Raw genomic sequence first — 19,128 nt, 5'->3', positions numbered from 1 at the left:
AACTGGCATGCTTTTCTAGCATCCATAGGAACTGAAGACTGGTGTAGAGGAGCTGGACAGGACTTGGAGCTCTGAGAAGGACAAGCCTCGGGCTCTGAACTGGAAGGGTCTCAGGGCTCTGAGCAGGATAGGTCTTGGGGCTCTGAGCAGGATAGGTCTCGGGGCTCTGAGCAGGATAGGTCTCGGGGCTCTGAGCAGGACAGCTTTTCTTGGCCTTGTTTTTTCTTTTAACTTTCTGCTTTACTCTGGAGCCTTCATTAACCACCTGCTGTACATGTACCAGTCCTATACATCCCACGGAAACACAGTGTAGCTCATTTGAAGACCTGGTCTCAACTAGGGCTTGGATTATGGAAGCTTGGACTTCACCAAGTCTCCTAAAACCTCCCGCTACCTCTTTATTAAGGTCAACCATTCTATCACGGTATGCAATCTGGAAGGTAAATGCAGGTAGGATACTTTATTATAACAAAAGAATAATGAAGAAATAGAAAACAAGTAATTAATCAACAGAAAAACTTAAAGTCAAAACACTAAACATTAACCTGAACAGACCTACACAGGAAGACCCAAAAACTAAACAGAAAGCTAAGGCTAAACCTAATCACAGAGCTAAGGCTAAACCTACATACAGAGCTAATGCTAAATCCAAACACAGAGTTCCAAAGAAACAGAGGGACCTGGAACAACAGCAATACCGAGACACAAAGGGATACATGGAATGCAAATGGTCGACCAACATTGTGCTGTAAGACAGGGCTTATAAACTAGAGGACAATACAAAACACCTGGGAACAACAAGAGGGATAACAAGAGGAGACACTGATGAGGGGGTGGAGCTAATTTGGCACTAGGGCGGAGACATGAACAATAATTAACAGAGCCATGTGCTAAGTAGCCCTGTAAAGGACTGGCGTCCCCTCCAGGGTGTATTCCCGCCTTGCGCCCGATGATTCCAGGTAGGCTCTGGACCCCCCGCGACCCTAAAATTGGATAAGCGGTTACAGATAATGGATGGATGGATGTGCTAAGTAAGCACATGGTGGGAACAACAGACATGACAGGGCCAGGGCGTGACACTCTGGCACCTGGAAAAATTAAAAACTAATACTACTACACCCAGACAGTGCACGAAATCAGGGCGAGCTAAAACTTAAAGTGCAGTATAAATGTATCTTATCATCTGACATACAATGTACATTTTAAATGAAGAAATCATTATTTTATCACCTGCATGGTTTAGAAATATATTTGTGATTCAGCCCTAGTGTTTTGCCATTGTAATTGCAAAGTGATGCAGATACATTTGTGCACAAGTATAAAGGAATCCAAGTTTTGTTGACTAAAACATCTTATATCCAGGTTTTTACAGTATATTGCTTCTGGTTCAGGTTTTGTTAGCTTGACTTGCTATGATATTGAGTTGTCATGCAAATTTTGAGTGCTCCACTGCAAAACAGATTAAACATGCATGCTTTTTTCAAGACATGCATTTTCAAGACATGGCATACAGATTGAAGTTGTAAGAAATCGACTTGGTTTTGGTATTGGTTTTATCCCTGTCACACTGAGTTGTTTCAAACAAATATCCTAGCAACCCATTTGGTCAGTCGTTGTCAATTGCATGTCCAAAGGATGCTTTTGAGTTTTAACTTGCAAATCTATCCTGGAATCACTGGGCACAAGATGGGAACACACCCTGGAGGGTGCGCCAGTCTCTCACAGGGCAACACACATTCACACATTCACTCACACCTATGGACATTTTCAGTCGCCAATCCACCTACCAAACAGTGTTTTTGGACCATGAGAGAAAACTGGAGTACCCACAGGAAACCCATGCAGACACAGGGAGAACACACAGCATTCCTCACAGACAGTCACCCAGAGCACTGCTCAAACCCACAACCCCTGGACCCTGCAGCTGTGTGACAGTGACAATACCTGTTGCACCACTATGCCACCCCACCAGTATTTAAGGACCTGGAGGTTTTGGGTTCAAGTCCTGCCCTCAGGTGAGGAGTTTGATGTGGTCTCCCCCTATCCGCATGAGTTTTTTCAAAGTGATCTGGTTTCCTTCCATGGTTCAAAAACACACATAGGTAGATGGATTGGTGACTCAAAAATGTCCGTAGGTGTGAGCATGTGACTGAATGTGTGAGTGTGTGTCGCCCTGTGAAGTACTGGTGCCCCTCCAAGGGGTGTTCCTGCCTTGCACCCAGTGATTCCGGGTAGGCTCTGGACTCACAGTGACCCTGGACTGGATAAGCACTTACAGACAACGAATGAATGAATGAATAAAACTAAAGCATTTTATTTGTTTGAAATTCTGTAATATTACTTTACCTTATCAGTCAACATTCTTCTTTTGGGTTCAATGTGGTTTATGCTGGCTCTATATTCTGTAGGGGGGAGCCCAGAAGTAAAAAAAAAAAATAATAATCTTACCTACTGTTGCTTGAAGCCACAATAACGCTATTGTCTAAAATAGCTGCCCCCATTGATCAGCTCCTCCCCATTGGCACACTCCCCTTTATATCTACAAACATGACCTACATCATGACCGTTGTCATTTATGTAGAGCATCTATTTGAAAAAGCTACTAAGACTATGGTTGTGTACAATAACACTAAAGCTGCATCCAGAAACTGGCAAGTGTTTTAAGCAGCTTCTCTGGTCTTCTCCAGTACTTGGAAACCAGCAAAATAGTGTCTCATAGCTGCTGCAGGATCATGAAGGAGAGTTGTTTAAAAAATGAAGTAACCAGAGGTGGAAGTACCGAATTACTTTTACTTGCATTACTGTAATTGAGATTTTTTTTTGTGCATACTTGTACTTTCTAAGTAGTTTTTAAACTCTGTAATTTTACTTTTACTTAATTTTTTTTTAAGTATTGTACCGCAATACTTTTAAAATCACATCCTTTACTGAGGATGATCACATCCTATACTGTTTAAATGTAAATAAAAATGCAAAAAAAAAAAAAAAACCCTGCAAGGCATTTGAAAGGTGTTAGGACTGTGTTTTGTGTGTTTTATAAGAAAAAGGTGAATAACAAAATTATTGAAAAGTGTAAATACCATTGTATGTTTGTTTTAAAGAAATTCAGGCAGATTCATGTGTGTCTCTTTGTGGTGTGTGTGTTCATTCATTCATTCATTATCTGTAACCGCTTATCCAATTCAGGGTTGTGGTGGGTTCAAAGCCTCCCTGGAATCATTGGGCGCAAGGCGTAAATACACCCTGGAGGGGGCGCCAGTCCTTCACAGGGCAACACACACAGTCACACACTCACACCTACGGACACTTTTTTGGAGTCGCCAATCCACCTACCAACGTGTGTTTTTGGACCATGGGAGGAAACCGAAGCACCCAGAGGAAACCCACACAGACACGGGAAGAACACACCAACTCCTCACAGACAGTCACCTGGAGCAGGAATCGAACCCACAACCTCCAGGTCCCTGGATCTGTGTGACCGCCCCTGGTGTGTGTGTGTTTTAAACAAATTAAGGAGTAATAATTGAGTCTGAAAAGCCTTGCATATTCACCTATTTAAGGTGGAATGAAGCTTGGTAGTACACATGATATACCAACGTTTCACTAGTAGGTAGATGTTGTAGTGACATAATAAGTGTTTCAAAATGGGAAATGAGTGTTTATAAAAACTAGTGCTAGCTTTAGCTTTGCATAGTTGTTTATTGTGGAAATGAGTATTTAATAAGATGCTGGACAAAAACACAAATAAGTCTCATAAACAGACCCATTTAAGGTGCAACTAAATGCTTGAATACAAAAATTTGGAATATTTGTTTGAATAATACAGTTTATTTTTGTGTTTTAAATGGATAAAGTGGAACAACAGTTGCTTCAAAAATTTTCAAAATCTATAGCCTAATGGAATGAAATGTTTGACTACGAAAATTGTGGATAAACTCTGCCTCCTAAATGACATTTATGGTGGAAAATCGATATGTAACACCAGCCTTGTCTAGTTGAAATATTTCAGGTGGATTTGGACAGTAAAGACTTGTAAATGCAAGGAAGTGGTGGCCACCTATTCACTTTTTTATGTAGATAGATGTTTTAGTGAAATGATGAACACTTTTCTGTGTAAATGTGTTGATTATGGCACATTCTTCTTAGCTAGTACGGCCCAAGTTCTTAAGTTCATCTCTTGCTTGTTCATTCAGTTTTCCTCAAACTGGCAACCTTCTGGGGATGAGGCAGACAGCCCTCTATACTGTTTTGAAACTGTATTATAGTTACGATTTTAAACGCTTGGTGTCATTGTTACAGATTGCTCCTTTAATAGTCATGTTAATATCTCCAGGCCTCTCCACAAGCAGTTTATTTCATTTGTAAAATTACTCCATTAATTAAAACCAACTGGTTTGAAATTTATATCCCCTTGTCCTTTTTACACTACACAGAAGAGAACACCCCACCCACCCACACACTGTTAAAAAGTAAGTAACTTAAGTATCTTTTACTTAATTTATTAAATTTACTAAAGTTCAAATGCTCTACTCTTTACTTTTACGTGAGTACATTATTATACCGGTAATTTTACTTGTATTTGAGTAAAATTTCATCAAATATCAAATACTTGAGTAGAATATTTTATAATAACTAAGTGGCTGGGCGGCACGGTGGCGCAGCAGGTAGTGTCGCAGTCACACAGCTCCAGGGGCCTGGAGGTTGTGGGTTCGATTCCAGCTCCGGGTGACTGTCTGTGAGGAGTTGGTGTGTTCTCCCCGTGTCCGCGTGGGTTTCCTCCGGGTGCTCCGGTTTCCTCCCACAGTCCAAAAACACACGTTGCAGGTGGATTGGCGACTTGAAAGTGTCCGTAGGTGTGAGTGTGTGAGTGAATGCATCTGTGTCTGTGTTGCCCTGTGAAGGACTGGCGTCCCCTCCAGGGTGTATTCCCGCCTTGCGCCTGATGATTCCAGGTAGGCTCTGGACCCCCCTGGAACTACGTGGCTGCCTCCAGGAGCCCTAAAACTTGCTGTTTTTTTTATTTTTTGTATAGATCTTCTTCCTCTCTTCTGTGGCCTGGAAGCAAATTTGGAGATCCCATATTGCCAGTTGTCCAAATAAAGTAGCAGATGAAAGAAGCTGCTTCACACCCTGCTGGAGAATCTCCACTTCCCGGGAAGACTAAGAACAAATTAAAAGTGACATCACTGCTACTGCAGAGAAAACATGCAACAAATATAATGGTAAACATCCCTTTTAATCAAAACATTTCATGAATGCTATGTACACTGCAACATGCTCCTAAAGAGGAGTGGTTTCAATAGCATTTTTGTCCAGTCAGTGTTGCTCTGGCAGGTGTCTGAATTAGCTTCTTTGTCTCTTTCAGTATATGGACAGCCAGCAAGTTGGCATCTCCAAAGCTTTTTTCAGGTAACAGAAGAGAGGAAGAAGACTAGAAAAAAAAGCAGTCAATCTTAGACTTTCTGTATGCAGCCTACAGTTTTAAAAAGCACATTAAAAGAAGACTAAGGAATGTGTGTGTGTGTGTGTGCGTGTGTGAAATATAGCCTTAAAATTCTTTTCATTCCAATCTGTATACTGTCCTGTTCTCAGGCCTGTTCAGGATATTTATTTATTTATTTATTTATTTATTGTATCTACTGCCCAGTTTATTCTTTGTATATTCAGTACTGAATCTCCATTTTATGCAGTACCTCTATAATGAACTACTGGTTTGTGTTGATGATAGACCCATTTTTCAATACATACAAGTTAAACGAAGAAATAACAAAGAACCCCTCACTTGACAGGCCATAATTTATACAGTGGCGCTCCCTGGTGGCCAGAGCCTGATCCACGTTGTCGTTGTCCAAAAAATGCATGTATCTATTCTTGCGGATTTTTAGTTTACTACATTATTTGAACACAACAGCTGTCCTTCACATTTTATTTAAAAAAAAAAATCAAGATAGGTGGATCAATAGAAATGTTTCAAAATGACTTAAAATGTAATTTCTTTTACACTGACTTCCATTGAAAAATAAGTTTTTTTCTTCTCTAACAAAATTAATATTTTCATTGAACAGCAACAATGTGTAGGATTTACATAAAAGTCCCATTCCTATCATCCTACCATTGGCATAATTAAGCCCAATTGCTCAAAGTCCATAACCCAGTGTTTCTGAAAGTGTGGGGCGCCCCCACTAATGGGGCGTGTAGGTATTGCAGGTGGGGGCAAGGAATCTAAAGAAATGAGCAATTCTTTATGAATGAGCCTGTCTTTATTAATACCTTTCTGTTTTGCCTATAACGCTTACTCAGTAAAAAGCACCAACTCAATGGATTCATTAATAGCCCTTAAATATACTAAAAGAACATTAGATAGGAGACCAGAAAAACGTAGCTTGCCTGGAACCCAAATATGCTTTTATTTGCAAACTTTTATTTTGAAAATGCGCCACTGAGACAATGAGTCAGACACCGTGGGTATTCTTTCAGCCTTCGTTAAGGCACCTGTTCAAATATAAAAATGCTCCAGTCGTCAGCTTCACTGGCCTCAGGTTCACCGTCATAGTCTGGTTTATAAAATTAGTTTTACCAGCTCTGGGCTTGAGGTCAGTAACAAGAACACAACAGATAACAATGACGGTTAATTACAGTTATAAAAGCGGCTTGTATATAACTGTTACGCCAACAGAGGAGGATCTGAGAGTCAGTCTTAATATTAGCAGTGTTCAGATTGTGAGAAAGCGCTCTAAACATGCAGCAATTTAACGTTAGTCTCGGCAGTGTCCCAAACTACACACTGCTGCATCATCCTTTTATTTCTGTAGTGTATGTTTCCATAGTGTGTTGTTTGGAACACATCCTCACTCTCTAACGTTAATAAAATGATGTTCCACATCATTATACATGCAGTATTTTACTGCCTTAGCTACATAAGAATCAGCTTATAGCTATATAATATTTTGGGTATTGGATGGGCTTTGACTCAGCAAATATGACCCCACCAATATCTCACTTCTCACTCCTATAACTCAATCCTGTGCCCTTCACCTGTCTTGGCTCATTTTTGCACAGATTGAAAAGTGAGAAACTGAAGCAAAGTTGAATAGTAGGCTAATTTTGTATTTTTGAACATTGATGTTAATGTTGTATCTGGTGTTAGTTTTGCTGCACGGTGCTGCTGGTGTCAGTGACTAATTTCGGGGAACTATTGAGAGGCTCGATGATCCGCCATTGCTGTAAAAACTGGTCCATTGGAGTGAACAGAGTTGATGCAACTCTTTCTCTATACAACTCTGCCTTTCTGACTAGCACCTCTCCAGGAATATAACTATGCGCTGCATTGATGCAGACCGTAATGACTGTGATTAGTCTGCAGTCAGGCGAACATGGATTAAGTTGAACTACGTAAGTCCAAAAATAAGAACTCCACACTAAAGAAGCTGCAGACAGCAGCAAATTCACCACTAGGGACATAGGTTTGGACATCACAGAATTAATTAAAAGGTTAAACAAGAAAAAATATTGAAGTCACAGATAGAAAAAACTTGTAACGAAGAGTGGGAACGCACAAGAAAAATGTGCCTACCTTCCTCTAAAAGTACAGTTTCTGCAGTGCTGAGCTAAGATTAGCATTGACAGAGGCTCTGTTCTCTCTATTACAGCTCATTCATTCAGTGTCTGTAACTGCTTATCCAGTTGAGGGTCACGGTGGGTCCGGAGCCTACCCGGAATCACTGGGCACAAGGCATGAATACACCCTGGAGGGGGCGCCAGTCCTTCACAGGGCGACACATTCGCTCACACACTCACACCTACAGACACTTTTTTGAGTAGTCAATCCACCTACCAATGTGTGTTTTTGGACCGTGGGAGGAAACCGGAGCACCCGGAGGAAACCCACAGAGACACGGGGAAAACACACCAAACTCCTCACAGACTTGAACCCACAACCTCCAGGTCCCTGGAGCTGTGTAATCACTTGAGGTTTAAATGCTGACTGATATTTGATATTCTCTTAAAACTGGCCATGTTCTGACCAGAATGTTACCACATATCATTACTCATTAACAAAATTAATGAGAAGCATCATCCATCCATCCATTATCTGTAACCGCTTATCCAATTTAGGGTCGCGGGGGGTCCAGAGCCTACCTGGAATCATTGGGCGCAAGGCGGGAATACACCCTGGAGGGGGCGCCAATCCTTCACAGGGCAACACAGACACACACACATTCATGAGAAGCATCAGACAGACTTATTTTTCTTGATATTCTAAGCTCTAGGACGTTCAGCATTTTGTTCAGGGCAAATATGGACAATATCCAAACAAATAAAAATTGTTTTGGTACATTGGCAATTTACTCAGCTGCTTATAAGTAACAATTATTATTATTATTATCTTTTAAAAATATGATGAAATAATACTTGTTTATTTAGAATACACACAATGAAGAATTATTTAAGCATTTTAGTTTATATTTGGTGATCTAATTTAATATTATTTGATGTGAAACCCACAAAACATTGAAAAACTAAAAATAAATAATGGGAGTATGTTTTTGCTGAATGACTCTTTTTTTTTCCTGCCTGGAGACAGCGTGGGTTGATGTCATTCATGTCTTTTAGCAGAGGAATGCATTATGATTGCAGTACAATCAGTTATGAGCGCAAAATAAAACAGATTTTGAAGGAGTGCCTTGTTTTTTAGGTGTTTTTTCAAACTGGATTACTCCCAGAGGCTTCACAGCATCACAATAAGAGCGCTATTTTTAGAAACAATAGGATCTGCGGTTTCTAACAGTATGTGGAGCACACAGATGCCTTCAGGCATTCATGAGTTATAAATCTGAGAATATAAGTTGTGCTCTTTACTCTGCAGAATGTTAGATTCGGGTCCAATGTGTTAAAGGGGACATCTACGATTGTAGGCTCCCTGGTTGGTTTGTGTTGAGAAGCTCCATATCTTTTAAGCAGAAACGGTATTTTGAGGGAAAAATGACTATTGTTTGTATGTATGTGTTTTATTCACTGTTTGAATTACCATTGAAACTCATTTGTAACTCAAGTTGTTTAGTTTTGCAGTTAGCGTCTCCAGAATTGGGAAAAATTTCCATTGTTAGTATTCTGAAACAGCAAAAATAAGTCAATATTACCCACCTGTAGAACAGGAATAGAGCGATATCATTGTCTAAAAAACTCCATATGACATGAAGGAGAAAGCCTAGCATATCAGACTGATACACATTTCGAAGAGCTAGCAAATGGTAAGGAAATGTCCTCAGAATTTTATAAAAAGTGTTTTTTGATTAAAATCGTGAATATTGCCTTTGATGGCAATTTAAATTTATTTAACTTGTTTTCTATTGCATTACATTTTGGTCATGTTAGTTCATGTGAAGATTTCATAATATTAAATAAATACCTTTAGTCAGTGCAGTCTGTCCAATTCATGCTTGAATGCCCTATTTTTATGACATTGTAATGCATTCTGTCTATATGTTTTATTATTATTGTTATTATTATTTAGATTTGTCTCTTGCACTATTTTTTTTTAATTCTTGATGACTGTGCATTCCCATGGTTTAACAAACAGAAAAACACACCCTGAAAAAACACCCTCATTTCAAAGATTTTCAGGTTATTTTTGGTCTAAAATAATAAACATTAACATGAAGCATTTGTCAAAGCCTGAGTGAGAAAAATCTGTCAGTTTGTGTGTCAGGTAAAAAAAAACATTTGAAATTTGTATTTGAAACGATCCATTTAATGTTAATTAATTTACACCTACAATATACATTTAAAAATTTCACAAAGACATACATTTACAAATGTATAAGAATGGGCCATAAAATATATTGTACAAAATCACAAGACAATGAGTGCTAAATTTATTTACATTTCTTTATCCATTTTCTTTGGGTCTTTTAATGTTACATGTGGCTGTTCTCTGCCTTTGCTAAATTTGCAAATCAAACCAAATACTACACAATACCTTAGTGGTACTGGTGACAAAAAAGTTACTGAGCACTATTAAATCACGAACACTTATGCCAGAATGTAAACTAGAATTTTATTTTGTCAAATGCTATTTGCTGAATTTTTACCATTGTTAATGATCATTATAAATTTGGTACAAACAGTGTAAATGCATCTTTAAAAGTATAGCAGTGGTTTTAAAGTCCAGTTGTGTTCCCTAAATGTAAGTTATATTTTCTTCTCTATTTTAAAAATTTCACTGTGTAATATTCAAGAAGTCCTGGAAATGTAGCATATTCAATCAACTGAACAATCTACAAATATTGTTTAATATGGTACAATTATATTCCCTAACTAAAGACACTGAACAGTTTTTCTAAGAGTATAAATTTGTTTAAAATAACAATATTAATATTTATGCTAAACTCCACAGAAAGAGTGATTCAGCTCATAAATTCCTTCATGAAATTGAAATTAATACATTATTTGAATCCACATGTGGTTCTGCAGTTTTATTTTTGTATACACAGTAGACAACAAACTAATGTAACTAGCATGCACGGTGGCTTATTATCCAAATTAGATTTCCAGAGATAAGTATAGTAACCAAAAAAGACAATAAAATCTTGTGGCAATATATTTAGTTCCAACTGTGTCTCAAGCTGGTGGAAATGAACTAGAACTGGAACCATAAATTTATTTCCTGTTTGAGTCCAATCTTCTTTTAATTTTTTAAAGAATGTAAAGTGGAAAAAATTATCAATCTTACAGAAGGCACAGTGCAATCTGTTTAATATAATACTTTATTATACATGATACACTATATTTTATATAATCTTCAATAATAGATCATACATCGTCCTTTAAACACAAGAAAAATAATACAATGTTGGTTTAAATGCTTTATTTATGGCTGAAAAAAAGGAAACAAGGAAGGATTTCCCAATAGTTCTTTGTTCTTGGATGTTCAGTGCTTAAAATAATCTTTAAAAGGAACAGAATCTTCAAAGGTATTAATGGAAGGTTCTTTAGAGAATAATTTTTGTAAATTATCTGGAAATAAACCAAAAGCTTGTGTGTCACTGCTAGACTCTTAATACGAGTGTTCCTAACTGTTTATTAGTTCTTGGAAGTACAGTTTATAAAAATTATTCATTGGTATATAGGAGTTTTAAATGACATGGATTACGTTAAAAGGAACACATTTACCTGTATATTTTCCAACAAATATACTTTGGTATACTGTTTAGTTTATTCTGTTAGGTACAAATGTTTTTAAAGATTATACCAACATTAAAACAAAAATATATGCTTAAAATCTTTGACCAATTAAACATATTAATTAAATTAAAGTATTTTCTGTCAGTGTCGTAATGGTGTAATTGTTTTATTAATGCATTGAATTGTTTCTTCTTCACTGATTCAGCACTGATTGTGGTTTCATATTGCACTTATGTTTATTGTCTTTCTCTTTAAGGTTCAGCTTAGGCTTCTGTATCTAGCGATGTTCTTGTTCAACAGTATTTGGACTCTAATCCCATTTGTACTAGTGCAAATTTATTTTCTGAAGATGAAAAAAGCACTGTTGTAAATCATTCAGCATAAGAGTGTCTTTTAAATGCCTTAAAGATAAATGTAAATGCAAATGTTTAAACCGTACAAAAAATCTACTTTTCTTTCATTTTAGGAACTTAAAAGTGATTCCTCTGATGATATATATATAACTGGAAACCCTTTGTGTCTTATGCCTTTAAGGCATATTCATTCAAATTGTGTCTGTATTACCATTGCCACTGTTCCCCTTAACATTTTTTTCTCAATTCAGCTGTATACCACCAATACTTTGGATATTTTCAATCTCGGGTGCCACTTTCCACCTCAATCCTAAAATGCTCTGACTTTTATAAATCCTTCATGTTTCAGCTGGTTGCAGAGTGTAATTTATGTTTTACCTCTCATGCTCTATTATGAGGACCCCACCTTGTTTCTTCATATCAAGTTAAATCTTCATCTGCAATATCTACAGAAATAGCCACCAAGCAATGACTTTGAGACACAGCCCAAGTAAAAGTCTGGGGAAAAGCATAGCTCATCCAGGAGGCTACATATGAGGTGTACTACACAAACCAAATGGCTTGGAGTATGTACTCGCCTACAAGACAGGCATCTGTGGCCATCATTTAAACTTCTACATCGGAGAAAGATTTACTCCCTTGATCTTTGCTGCGTCCGTTGATCATGGAATTTGTGTAGGTGTTGGTGCGAGACACCTCCTCTGTGAACGCCGTCTCCAGAACCTTTAGAACAGACTTACGCACCTTGTCTTTGAAATCCTGACCAATGAAGACGTACAAGAGTGGGTTCAGGCAGCTGTTAAGGAAAGCCAAGCTGGTGGCTATGGGAATGCCAATGGTAGCGACATGTTCCAGGGTGGTGCTGTAGTCAGTTGCCATGTGGTTAGCCATCTCTATTAGCACCAGGATGTGGTACGGAGCCCAGCACAGGAAAAAGGCGGTGATCACAGCAGCAATGATCTTAAATGGACGTCCAGTGCGGCCAGACATGGAGCGGTTTCTTTTGAGCCGATGGATGATGACCGCATAACAGGAGACGATGATGGAAAAAGGCACGACAAATCCAAGTAAGAAACGGGTGATGATCATGGCTCGATGCCGCAGTAACCGGAGCTCCACCACCTCTGCTGTCTCATAGTCATCAGAGAATGCAAAATTGTTGAAGCAGTTGATGACATTCTCATTTTGGTATTCTGGTGCCGTATCCCTGAAGACAAAGTAAGGAGAACTCAACAGCAATGCAAAAACCCAGACACCAAAACTCAGAAGAGATGCTCGGCCAACAGTGCGATGGTTCTGTGCCCAAATAGGACGCACTACAGAGATGCAGCGATCCACACTGATCACCACCAGGATGTACACACTGGCAAACATATTCAGGAAGCTGAGAGTGCTGTTGAATTTGCACATGAAGCGGCCAAATGGCCAGTGGAACCCCATGGCAGTGTAAGCCACGCTGAGAGGCAGGAAAGCAGTGAAAAGGAAGTCGGCAACAGCAAGGTTAAGGAACCACACGGTGTTGACTGTCTTCTTCATCCTGAATCCAGACACCCAGATCACAATGCCATTCCCAACCACTCCCAATACAAAGGCTAGGCAGTAGACTATGAGCGACATAATGTTGAGGGACTTCCTGAGTTCTTCATGTTCATCGTCATCATAGTCATAATAGTCTTCTGCAGACGAGTTACCAACAGTAGAGTTTTGAAAGCTAGGCATTTTGTCCTGTTGTCACAAGCTTCAAACCTGTAACCAAACAAATAATAAACAGAAATTATTGTGACTTATTGTAAATATATAGAGATTTGATCAGGGCAAATTAACAAAAGGCTTCTAAACAGGTAACATTTTTATTAATAACCCCCCACACACCAACATTGTTAATATGCAAACTACTACAGCATATATACAAAATTAATTAATCCCATTTGTCACATGTTATTTTACATAATAAATAAAATAGCATGCAAAGCAGCATACATCAGCTTTCTCCTCTTTTCTGCACATAGGAACAGAACATATGCTCTAGGTCTCTCCTCATCAATGGGTGTCCATGATGTTGCATTTGTCTTGGTCTCATCATTTCACATAGTTATAAAATAAATAATCGGTTACTAATTTAGATAGTAGAAAAATAAAAAATGATATATTTTTTTTTTTTTCAATCTCATATGTGACCCACACCCCCCCCTGCAATTATTTCTTGCCACACTAGGGGGCACAATCCCACAGTTTGATCACTTCTAAGTAAACAAAAATAATTGTTCTTCATAAGAATTTTGAAATCCCCTTTAAAACAATATAAGGTCAGACATGGCATCCTATAACTGCTATGCCATTTGAACTTGTGGTGCACATTAAAATATTAATATTTGTGTTTGATAGAAATTTAGGAAAACTTTGTCAGACTAAAGTTTGCACATAATTTTAAAAGTTCAGTTCTAAACATATAATTGTTTTTTTTTTGTTCGTGAATATACACTAACTCATTTTCAGAATTTATGAAAAAATAAGATGTAATTTGACCAGGGTTGCCTGATATTTTGCACACGACTGCTATTCTGCATTCGTCCACTAGAGGTCATAGCTGTAACACTATGCTTAGTGGAACATTCAACATTTTGCAATAATGCAAAAACCACAGTGAATCCTCTAAAAACTATTGGCGTTTGGATTTTCCCCTATGCCTTCTCATGCCTTCCTCAGTGTGGGTGGATATTTGTATCCAAACAGCATTACAAGACGGTCTAGAAGTTTAAATTAAATTAAACATGAAAATCAGTTCAAAATCAGTGTATTGTTTTTTTTTAAATAAGTACATTACACTGCAGTTTTAGCCTGTAGGGTTTAACCTAATTAAAACCCATTCGGTCACTATTTTTTGTCATTGGTTAACTTCATATTAATACATAATAATACAGAATTCTGAGACCAAGAAATGATTCTATGATAAAACTCATAAAAATAAACCCCAATTAGCCATAACATTAAAATCATGCATTCATGCTTTTTTTTTTTTTTTTTTTTTTTTGGGTTACAGCTTCTTCTGGTTCAGGGTCATGTTTGATCCAGAGCCTACCTGGAATCATTCTGTGCAAGGCAGCAAAACATCCTTTACAGGGTCCCTGGGCATCACACACCCTCCCAGTCACTCACACATAGGGGAACGTTTACACAGCCAGTGCACATACCGACATGTGTTTTTAAACTGTGGGAGGACCCATCCAGACACGGGACAAAACTCCTCACAGTGACCCTTGGTGGGGTTTGAACACAAACCCAGGATCCTGGAGGTGTGTGACAGCGACACATTAAAATCACCTGCCTAATATAGTGTCTGTCTTCCTTCTGCCACAAAAAAGCTTTGACCCATCCAAGCATGGGTTTCAAAAGACCCCAGAAGGTATGTGGCACCAAAACTAGTAGCAGATACTCTACCTTGTAAGTTGAGAGGTGGGCCATCCAAGGATTAGATTAGTTTTCCTGCACACCCCACAGATGCTTGTGGAATTTGAAGGCCAAGGCAAAACCTTGAACTTTTTGTATTTTTCCTGAACATTTATAATTGAACAGTTGTAGTTTGGGAGTGTGCACTATTTTGCTGAAAGAGGCCACTGCTATTAGAGAATACTGTTGCCATGGAGGAGTGTACATGGTCAGCACAGTGCCTAGGAAGGTGGTATAATTGAAAGTAACATGCACATCAATGCCAGTCCCTAGGTTTTCCCAGTGCATCACACTGCCTCTGCCGTCATGCCTTCCAATATTGTATACTGTCCCATTTCTTCTCCAGGTTACCAACATACAGACCAACTTCTTCCATTGCCTCCATCATCCAATTCCGATGCTCACAACCCCAATTTTGACATATTCAGCAGTGGACAGGAATCAATATGGTCACCCTGACTGGTCTATGTCTATTCAGCCTAATACACAGCAAGCTGCAAGGCTGCAGTGTTCTGATGCCATTCTATCATAGCCAGCAGGAAGGTTTTAAGCAATTTGTTCTACAGCAGCTCCTCAGTGGCCTCCACGCCCTATATACATCAATTTGCTGTGGGAGCCCATGACCCTGTTCAACTGTTGTCTTTTCATGGACCTTGGACCAATTTTGGTAGGTACTAACTACTCTATAATGGGATCACCCCACACTAACTGCCATGTGAGGGTGCTCTGACCCACTTTAGTTCTCACAGTTTGGTCCTTGTCAAATCACTCAGATCCATATGCATTTTTCTTGTTTCCAGCATTAAAAATGGACTGTTCACTTGCTGTGAAATATGTCCCAATGTTTCACATGATAGATGCTACTGGAATGAAAAAAAAAATTATTATTATTTTTTTAGTATCCTCTAAATTCTGTTATTTTTTTCAGGAATACTTTAAGAAGTTTTAAAAATATAAAATATCAAGGTTATTGATACCTTTCCCTAGCCTTAAATTTTGGTTTGCAAACTTTAAACGTGAATTATACATATTATATTGACATGAGTCATGGAAAGTCAAATAAATTCCAAATAACTAACAGGAGACGCTTGAACCGTTAGGCACAATTAAAATTAAAATAAAATAAAACAATATCAAAAACGTTTCCTCTGTGTCACTGAATAAAAGGAAAATGTTAATCTTACCACAAGAATTCGTCTATGAAACCTTCAGAACTGCTCCTGAAAAGTCCAGCTCAAGACTCAAGCCACATTCAGCGAGGTGACCGCAAAGAAAAACACATTTTAAACGAAAATATTTGCTAAAACTGATAAAAGACAGCGTGAAGTAAACTACACAGGCTCTCCGGTCCCATTCACACAGCTCCAACGTTTTTATTTAAGTTCTGCCGATACCTACAGTGTTGGAAGAAATCTGTAGTGCTGGAACTCTCAATGGGCGGGGCAATGAGCAAAGTGACTGCAGCCAATTGTAAAGGGCGTTTTGCTGTCAATCAGTTTGTACTAAGCCAATCATAAACCTCAGGTTCTAGGTGGGCATAACTTAAGCCCTAACTTAAACCTGTCTAACAGCTGAGGGAAATTCCTACTGATATTAAGATAGTAAGTTATTCATATCTTACGTTATTATTATATGTGCAAAACCATAATATTATAATAATTGGTATTCCTTATATATCCTTCATGCCCATATTAGGAATTCCAGGGCTAAGTTAAATTTCTCTATGAAATAGGTGGTAAACAAAATAGTTTAAAGCTCTAAATGTAGTTATTCCTACTGAATGTCACTTGATCCTTTGTTGAATTGTGAGATTCAATTGTGAGATTGAGTTTATATTAGTTAAACAACAATAATAATAATACGATATATATATATATATAATAATAATAATAATATAATGTAATAATAATATAATAATAATATAGTAATAATAATATAATGATGACACAGACACTAGGATAGGCATATGAAATCACCTTTATGTTTTGATAGTAAACAATGCTTTCACATAATATTATGTTTTAGCGAGCAACTGACAATTCTTTCTCTATATTTTTGTTCCAGTTCCAAGGGTCAACCTAACCTCCACTGATGTTTTAATTTTCTACCTACATTTCCAAAATATACGACCATTATTTCTGTGATTTACTTCATTATTTTCTCTTCAATTCACTATCATCCAAGAAGTAAAATATATTTTTAAACTCAACATTAACAGTTTCAACACATAACTTGGCCTAGCTTTGAACTGAGGTTCTTTACACTTATAAGACTGATATGACATGAGAGAATAAAGTATTTTCTCATCAGAAAAGAAAAGTTTTAAGCCGAGGTATAGTCTGAATAGATCCTGATATAAATGTTATGGTGTATACTGCTTTTAATACATAAAATGAATATTGTTAAGTGTATTATTACAGAGACAGTGACAAATTTGATTTATTTATTCATCTTTACACGTATATAGTCCCCTTCTAGATACCCATGGATGCTTTTGCAATCGACACTGCTCAGAACCACTCTATCGACAAACACACACTGGTGAGAAGCAGCAGCCAAATGTGCACAGCATACTCTCAACCAGGAACGATTATCCACCTGGAGGACTGCTTCGGGCACTAGGAGGTTCACCCAGGATAGTGTGGCAATCCATATCTGGGCACACACATTCACACATTCACTCCCACACATACACACTCAGTCGCACACACCAGTGCAGTTTTAGAGAAGCCAGTTCACCTAACCTCCATGTTTTTGGACTGTGGGAGGAGACTGAAGACCCCTGGAGGAATCCCACACAGACACAGGGAGAACATGGAAACTCCACCCATATGGGACTTGAACCCAAGATCCCAGCGCTGAGAGGCGAATGTGCTAACCACCGTGTATATTCATAGATCCATGCATATTGTTTGTCTACAAACATATGGAAATAGTTTGCCAACATAAACTGAAATTAGAAGCTGGATTTCTGAACATTTGTAAATAAATTAATGACAGTATATTCATTTATTCCTATCAGATTTCTACTGTGCATTCTTTGTAAAACTTAATTAATTCATTATCATTCAGCAGTCAATGATTTAAATAACAAGTAAACAGTGCCAAATGGTATTTACTGCCAAAGGCTGGCAAAGTATTTCCAATCTCATGTGGATATACGTCACAGAATAGACTGATGATAAGTTAGCACTCTGCTCTCATGTTTCAAACCTGATACTATCACAAAGGTTTCTCCCACACAGGATTCAGCAAGTTTCTCAGGTGCTTGTTCAGTCTCTTTTCAGATAACTCCTTGCTGGTCTTTCTCTGACAGCCATAAGGCCCCTGTAACTTTTCCAGAATATGACAGCACAGCTCTTTTTCTATTTTCTGAAATTCAGTCATGTTACTACACAGCTCCATTCCTTTTGCTTGCTTTCAATATTTGCTATCATCAGATTAAAAATCCTGGTGCTCACCTGCACCTTTGGCTTGTCTGAAACATTCCTGCATAGTCACAGTAGCAGCCAAATACGTGTCCCTTTCATAATTCAACAGATGGTGGAGTGCAGTGAAAAGATTATTTGGATTATTTTATCTAATTCTAAAATTATTATTTATATACACCATTGTATATTGTCAATTATTTTGTACCTTGTTATATATTATGATTTTTATAAAGGGATATTTGGTTGGGAGTGCTTGTGTGCAGGTTGGGAAATTAATACAGTATGTGCTTTATATTTTTATTAATAATGGCAGTATCTACTCCCTTTTCCACTTTATTAAATTATCCACATATAAATAGTCACAAATGAAAACAAAAATCAAATAATCAACATAATTCCATATTACAAACAATCAAACATCAAAAACAATAAGCAAACAATGGCTCATATCACAAAGTAATACGCACAGAACCTAATTCATAACTAACACCCCAAATACACATTAGACGCATTAGCAAACATCAGGTAAAAGAAAAATACAGTATATCTATTCCCACATTCATTCCGTTGAATTTCATTTCGGATCAGTAAGGAAAAATACAGGTGGAATGTTTCTAAATACTTGGTGATGTGATGATGCTACTTTTAGCTCAACTTTTTAATGCTGGTATGGACTTCGAGACAATGTTTCAAAAGGTTTTAAGCTTTTATGT

At 37.8% G+C, this 19,128-nt stretch overlaps 1 protein-coding gene across 1 annotated transcript; it reads right to left on the bottom strand.

The window, feature by feature from the left end:
- Nucleotides 1-9,777: 9,777 nt before the first annotated feature.
- Nucleotides 9,778-16,343, bottom strand: fpr1 (formyl peptide receptor 1). Its single transcript, XM_066683471.1, has 2 exons — nucleotides 16,169-16,343; nucleotides 9,778-13,283 (listed from the first exon to the last, which is right to left on the bottom strand). Exon 2 carries the CDS (start codon nucleotides 13,254-13,256, stop codon nucleotides 12,144-12,146), a length of 1,113 nt encoding a protein of 370 aa, XP_066539568.1. The 5' UTR covers nucleotides 13,257-13,283; nucleotides 16,169-16,343; the 3' UTR covers nucleotides 9,778-12,143.
- Nucleotides 16,344-19,128: the final 2,785 nt, after the last annotated feature.

The sequence above is a fragment of the Hoplias malabaricus genome, chromosome 10 (genome assembly GCF_029633855.1).
Source record: "Hoplias malabaricus isolate fHopMal1 chromosome 10, fHopMal1.hap1, whole genome shotgun sequence".
Taxonomy (NCBI): Eukaryota; Metazoa; Chordata; class Actinopteri; order Characiformes; family Erythrinidae; genus Hoplias; species Hoplias malabaricus.
The sequence above is the reverse complement of the archived record's forward strand: the minus strand, read 5'-3'. Positions and strand labels throughout refer to the sequence as shown.